Below are 7,500 nucleotides of genomic sequence, written 5' to 3' on the forward strand. Positions count from 1 at the left end.
CTGAATTGTATTCCGCTGTCTCAGTGAAAGGGCTTTTTTCGATTGTAAAGAAATACGGAACACGTGATTTCACCCTCCCTTCACCGAAACTCATCTGTTATGGCAACGCAGTGATGCCAGCAACCGTTTCAAGCTGGTCTGTTCCGTTAAAGTCAGTTCGGTTTTAGGACTATTCGTCCATTGTATCCAGGTCCGACTGGAATTATCTCATAAGTTTGGTTTACAAGTCCTGAAATTAAAATCGCTAAGTACCTGTAAGAAACTTCTAGGTGTCGCCAGGTCCGGGTCTGGATCGCATTGGTGGTAGGTTATTGTACGTTCTCACGGCGGTCCCGTCAATGCTCCCACGACGTTTGGTCGAGTTGTGGTTCCAACATGAGTTGTCGCAAATGCCCCAAGACTGATTTTTTTTTCCGAATGGGAATCTTGGTTTTGTTTGTTCTTTCAGTATTGATGCACTTGTTTCTGAAGTGCAGACGGAATACTCAAAGCTTAACCTCTGGTATGAAAATTCTGAAGTAGCAGATTCGTTGCTTATGGAATACGACTCTTGCGCAGATAAACCTGAGAAGTTGGGGACAACTATACGTGCAGTCAGACTGCAACTTCACGAAAACCAGGTTTGTCTTATGTGCTTTACTGTGATTTCTTCTTGTTTTGGATAATTATAGTAGACTGATGGACTTTGGTGAGGCAAACCGACCTGCGTGGTGATTCGCGCCTGCGACAACAAACGTTACCTATACCTTTTCGCAAGGTGGATCGATAACTTTAACGAATCTCAACCAGGGTCGACTTTCGTCCCGGAATGAGTCACACTTTTTCCCTTTTTTACTAGAAATAGAGTTTACATTGTCGGAGGAACAGAACATTCCCGCGAAGGAATTCTGAAAATTCTATAAGGAGATTCACACAATTGTGCTCGGATTATCGGAGCGCAAAGTTAAAATTGAGTCACTCATCAGTTTCTACATCGGCTTTCGTGTGCATATTTTAGGGAGGAACAAAAAGCTGACAAAGAATGATTATTATAAAATGAAATCACGTTGTCACCAAAAGAGCTTTTTTGCGTATCCTTGACTGATTCCTGCGATCTCGTAGGATCTTTTAGCTATTTAGGTATTCCTTTCTTTCTTATACTTTTAATATATTTTAGAATAACTGCTTGCAAAATTTCTCTTTTGCTTTTGTGTTAGCCATATTTTATAATTTGTAAAGCTAGACATATAGGCCATGTCTTCACGAGCGGTTTTTGAGGTCGCTTCGCGAGTTGCAACCGAAACTTCCGTAAAAACAGTCCCTTTTCCAACTCGCTTAAAGGTAAGCGATTTTTTAATACTTTTATTATTGTATTGGCACGTGTTCTCTCCTCATTTAATCTTACCCGTGAAAACACGTATCATTTTTAAGTCGCTTAACGAAGTCTGCAAAGAAACCACTTTCGGGAATGCTAAGCGAGACAACGGCTGTCGTGAAAACACGGCCATAGTGTAAGATCTTGACGATCTTTAAGTTGTAATGTACATTTCAATCGAAGATGTATATTAATGAATGCACAATAAAGGAATAAATTTCAACTGTAAGCCTTTAGGATGTAATCGGCCCTTTGCAGGATAGTGATCACATGGTACAAATCCACCATACTGGGACGCAAATTGCCCACCGGGACATCTAAAACAAAGAAAATTAAGATTCACTAGCTTTGTTTTAGATGTCCCAGTGCGCAATTTGCGTCCCAGTATGGCCAATTTGTACCATGAGATCACTATCCTGCAAAGGGCCCATTGCATGAATAAGTAGTGAGTTTATAAATGGTGAATAAAAAACATGACGCATTACACTTGCCAGAATAGAATTTTAAGGTGCACGTGCTCCTTCATTATTTTATCAGAACGTCTTAGAAAACTTCAGAAAAGCTAAGCCTAGGCTCCAGAACATGCGCGACACAGCTGTTGCCCTCATGAAGTGTGGCAGACTGGAAGAGACAGACGCTGATGAGTTGGAGTGTGTTATCAATATTTTGGTAGCAAAATATGAATCGATCGACAACCGGCTGAATGCAAGTCGGGACAGGTAAATGATTACATTGAAGTATTAATTAATCACCTGAACGGTTGGTGAATTTAGAGAATTTTTCTATCTTGTGGACTCAACCGGGAATTGCCGAAAACGTTACTGCCATTACCTCCTATGTAGTTAGAAGAACTTTGTTGTGTTCTTTAAGCGTTTCGGTGAATTAAACTGATGAAATTCTGTCGATTATAAGATTGAGATTAGCGCCCCAATTTTCCTTATTTTAGAGTGGTCTCATAGACTCATGCGCAATTGATTGTTTTGACATAACGTCATCTCCCCCATATTGGTGGACAAAAACCACAGACCTGTCATTAGCTCCTTTTGTTCCTGCACCAGTTTTTGAACATTACATCAATGCTATGGATATCCTTTTAGGTCAGTTTCAATCCAATCTATTACCGGAGGATAGTGTTTCCAGTAATTCATCGTTATTAGCAAACCTTTATTTGTCCTTTATATCTGTAGAATTTACGCCGAGATTAACAAGCTGAGGAAACGAATGGTGAAACAGCGGTCTTCTAGCATCCTTCGGAGATTTAGTTCGAAGAGAACCTCCTCATTCAGGCGAAAAAGGTCTCTGCGAAAGAAGCTTGAAATCCAGCAGAGAAAGGAGATGGCGATCAGGGTAAAGTACAAACATTTTTCATTTGTATAATTAATTACCGTGGAAAACGTCGAGGGATATACCAAACACATCCTAGCACAACTTAAAAGCATCTTAACTGGAGAGCTCAAAAGAACGCTTTTTATAATTAATTCTTGAACTGAAGTCTGTGAGCGCCTTCAAATCCGCACAATACATTTGTATTACTCGCTGGAAACACTGTCATCCAAGTCATACAGATGTTTTAATTATTAAATGGTTACTTTATCATAAGAAAATGGTTTGAACCCAGGAGTTTCATACATCGATGGAACTTAATTGGTCGTTCGGGTGAAATAAGTCCTGAGAAGGACTGTTGGTAGTTACTACCAAGAATCATTGCCAATAGTCCTCAGAACTCCTTTCTCCTGGACGATCAAATTCCAGCAAGGTATAATTATCAGTATTTTAATACAGCATGTGCATAATTAATAAAATTCACGTTGTCCGAGTGTAAAATATGGAATAGGTGTAAGCTTTATTCGTTTGCAGCCATATTCAAGATCAAACAGAAATCGTCAAACAGAATAAAAAGTTACTTTCATAGTCATAAGGTCGCTATTTTGAGACATGTCAATCCGAACAAAACTTCCTCACCCACTGCTCCCCCCCTTAATGCCAAGCTGTATTTTCAAAACAATTATTCCTTTTAGAATTTGCAGGCCAAGAAAGACTCAGAAGTTGTCAGCAGCCCAACCTCCATGGATTTGAATGGTCTTATGACGCCTGCGCATCCTCCTATGAAGACTGACAAGGAATATGAGGAAGAAAAGTCGAGGTAAGTTTAAGACGCAGTTCCTGCCACAGACATGAACATTACGCAGTGCAAAATTACAAAGTTGAAATCAAAACAGGTCAAGTCAAAAGTCAGTAATTCGTAGTGGGAATCACGATACGAATTTGGAATGAGATGAACTTATTGCATTGTCTTAATGTCAGATTCCAGCGTCGTTTTGAGATGCATGACTGCTAACCCTTTAAAATAACGTTTTGCCTTGAACAAAACGGTAATGTTGCTGTCTCAAATAGGTTGGCAAATCAGAGAGATGCTTATCAAAGGTTTGACTTGACCCTTAAGGCATGTGAGAAGACCATTTATGATCTCAATCTGAAATCATCCTGGAGGTTGCTAGCTCCCTTATCAATTACAGAACTTGAGAAACAACTTGACCAATTGATGGTGAGTGAGTAGCTGGCGTAGTTGTTGATTTACCGATAATACCCACTTTACGAAAGAGAAAAATGTGCCCCGTACTTATCGGAACAATTTGGGCAATTGTCTCGTATAAACATCATAAAAATTCAGGTGGCTCCAGCAGGATTCCAACACATGCATGACCTCTGCGATGCCGTTTCCATGCAAACAGAGCTATGAAGCTTCACAGTTGGGATTAGGTTAATTTGTTGGGCTCATGTGTTCCCGTGAAAGGACTCGATGAAAGAAATGTGATAATTTATTATATAAACACCAATGAAATACCAAGTGAGCTTTCGCGCGAAAACATGATATCTTCACACGTGAAGATATCCTCTGTATATTTGACGAATATTAGACGAAAGAAGGAAATCATCCGCGCACTTATCTGGATATCATAGTTTTGATTTTCGTTTACCGAAATGTGAGAAAATCCATCCCATTTACTGCGTTTTTCTATGAATAGAAGTGATTTTTGAGCCAATTAAATTGGGATAATCAATGATTACTTTCTTCGGCATATAACACATGTTAACGTCGTGAAATAATCATGATTTATTTGGCAGTTTACGTTTCCTCAAAATAGTGTTCCTCGCACAACAAACAGGAAGTACAACTGCACAAATTATTGAACCGTCCGGTGCGAACAAGAATGGCTTATATTCGCTCTGCAATCCAAACAGGAAGCGCGTAGAATGCAGTAGTAGCTTTACGGTCTGCTGTAAGGGAGAATTCTTCCTACTGATCATCTTCTCTTACAGACTTTTGAAGCAGATTTAAACAATTCGAGAGCAGAGTTCCAAACTGAGAAGGAAAACTTCGAGAAAAGGAAAGAAGAAGACTACTTTGATGAGACGGATGAAGGAATGTTAGAAAGGAGAGTGAACAGTTTACATTCCAGCTGGGAAAAGCTGTGGGGAGACTTCATTGCGAAGAAGAATAAGTAAGATCAAAAAAATACTAGCCCGAAATTTCAGCCGTCTCCTCCCTAGCCCTCCCTCCTCCTTAGAGAGGAGACGGCTGAAATTCCAGACTAAAAAAATACCTTCCCAGGAAAAAGGAGGGGACAAAATGCAGAGCCCTACTCCATGGAGTACCCAAATGGAGTACTGCTAAAAATCATTTATTGGTCATATTAAATACTTAATCAAAATTGCGAGGTATTTAGATGTGCAGAACTTTTGTTACAGTTCGATGCAGTTCACGAATTGACCGCCATCTTGAAGTTTCGTAGGTATTTCGTGTATCCCTTATTATAGTGTATTTTTAGACAAATAATATTCATAAAAACCGTGTACCCCTGCATACACCTTCAGGCCCGTGTGTGCATACACATACATACACCCCTTTGGAGTGGATTGGAAAACTTTATTTGTACACAGTCAGATTACAAATGGGTATATATAAGCGGGTATACAGGGGCATACATGGGCATGTGTGGGTATACACTGTATACTACAGGGGTGTACATGAGTAAACATTGGTATACACGGGTCAAAAGGGGTATATAGTGGTATACATGTTTGTATGAATATTTGTCGAAATACACCAAAAAATAAATACACTACAATAAGTGATACACGAAATGCCGACGAAATTTCAAGATGGTAGCCAATTCGTGAACGGCATCAAACAGTAACAATCGGGGAGCAGGAAAGCTCGAAATAAATAAAGGTAATGTACATCTAAATGCCTTACCATGTTGATAAAGTATTTAATTTGACCAATAAATGATTTTTAGGGGTACTCCTCTAAAGGTACTCCATAGGGTACTCCATGGAGTAGCGCTCCGCGTTTTGTCCTCTCCCCCAGGAAAAAGCCTTCCGTTATATTTTAAGGTTTTTGCAGCCTGTCTAAATTTCACAATCTGGCCAATTTATCCATTAACTTTAATTAAAAAACATTAATTAAAAATGACATCCTCGCAGTTAGTGATGTGGTAGTCTAGTGGTTAAGTGAAGGGGTTATTAATTACACGTTCCCAGGTTCGAGTCCTGCGAGTCCAGACATTAGGGTTTTGCTTTTAAAAGAAATATGTTCATTTCCCATGATCCCTATCAAGCTTTCAGTGTCCAAAATAAAGGATAATACTTCATTTGGAAGAAAGTGACAATGAAGAATAATCCTTCAATTGAGGGAGAGACTTGGTTGGCCAAGACTAAAAAATATTCAAAGGCGCTGAATTATATCGTCGTTGATCGTTGATAAAATAACTGTCCAAATGCCACCTTAAGATCATAGTCTCAGAATTACTGAAAAGCAAGTCCTAAAAAAGCTAGTCCTGTTCCGAGACTCCCTCTTACCCCACCCTGAAAATGGGCCTGGAACCCAGGCGGGAAAAGAGAGAGTCCTGTATTACTTGCAGGCGCATACTCGGAATGACGCCATTTCCCCCCAAAACTGGGGGAAAAAACCATATTTGGAAAAAGATTTCTTATTTGGGCATAGTTTATTCCGAGTGCTTTTACACTGGATACATGGGGATAATGTGAAAGGAAATTATGACGCCAAGTTTCTGGAGGCAATAGGAACAGGAAGGAGAAGTTGATCTTGATTCCTAAGGCTGTAACGTCCTTCAGGCCTGGGATCTAGGAGATTCCTCAAGTAAGAAGGGGCTATGTTATGACGATCTTTGAAAACCAAAATTGTAACTTCTTCAGTACAGATGTTATGTGGCTGTACTTGGCTACTAAGCAAATGATAAGTGCTGCAGCGTTCAGAACTCGCTGTAATCGCCGAAGCTGATATTGCAGGATTCCAAACAAAAGATAATTACAATATTCCAAATAACTCCTGACAAGGGCATGGACCAGAGTCTTCGTAGCATCCATAGATAGATATTTCCTGATTTATACACGTTACGTTTAAGATTTTAGGGCATTAAATTGTTTTATCTTCTTTGTAATCTCAAACAAAACACCTCCAAAAGGTTGCAGAAACAAAAAGATGCGTTCGAGAGCTTCAACTGTTCCTTCAAAGCATGGGAGAAAACCGTTGCTGACCTCGACTCAGAGTCTCTTCAAAAGTTTCCAGCCGTTGGACCAAACGGAGACGAACTCAGAAGGCAACTGGGTGATATAAATGTGAGTAAATTAGTAGTCTCTTACTTTGGGAAACCCTTAACGACATCTGTTCAGCTGTGCACAGGGGCAAGACTTTTTACAAAGTTAAAATGCGTTGGGAAGTTGCAAGGGAATCAGCTGTTCAGGGAAATACTGAGTCTGGTTTTAGAGGACAGTATGCGATTAAGCAATTAAATGAAAAGATAAGGCACAAATTTATATAAGAGCTTTAGCCTCGAGAATGACTTCTTGTACCTTTGAACTTGTCCATATTAAGCTCCAGGGAAGTACTGAATAATTAATTTTGCTTTTTCCAGCGCTTTGAATCTGAATTGGAGAAATCGAGATCCGACTTTCAGTCAGAAGTTGAGCGATTCCAAAAAGCCAAAGAAGAGGGCTTGTTCTTTAATACACACAGAGAAGCATTGGAAAAGATTGTCAGGGATTTGGAGTCTCGCTGGGATGAATTGTGGAGAGAACATGTGGAAAATAAAAATCGGTGGGAATGAAATGATATTTCTTTG

At 39.6% G+C, this 7,500-nt stretch overlaps 1 protein-coding gene across 1 annotated transcript in view; it reads left to right on the forward strand.

Annotated features, from left to right (window-relative positions):
• Positions 1–7,500, forward strand: part of LOC137988248 (putative leucine-rich repeat-containing protein DDB_G0290503) — a 20,068-nt gene that overhangs the window by 5,114 nt on the left and 7,454 nt on the right. The window contains exons 6-13 of the mRNA XM_068834291.1: positions 449–620; positions 1,892–2,073; positions 2,542–2,701; positions 3,373–3,497; positions 3,749–3,899; positions 4,676–4,857; positions 6,844–6,997; positions 7,294–7,475. Coding sequence (XP_068690392.1) covers positions 449–620; positions 1,892–2,073; positions 2,542–2,701; positions 3,373–3,497; positions 3,749–3,899; positions 4,676–4,857; positions 6,844–6,997; positions 7,294–7,475 — 1,308 coding nt within the window. The remainder of the gene's footprint in view (positions 1–448; positions 621–1,891; positions 2,074–2,541; positions 2,702–3,372; positions 3,498–3,748; positions 3,900–4,675; positions 4,858–6,843; positions 6,998–7,293; positions 7,476–7,500) is intronic.

Source organism: Montipora foliosa, unplaced genomic scaffold, assembly GCF_036669935.1.
Source record: "Montipora foliosa isolate CH-2021 unplaced genomic scaffold, ASM3666993v2 scaffold_412, whole genome shotgun sequence".
NCBI lineage: Eukaryota > Metazoa > Cnidaria > Anthozoa > Scleractinia > Acroporidae > Montipora > Montipora foliosa.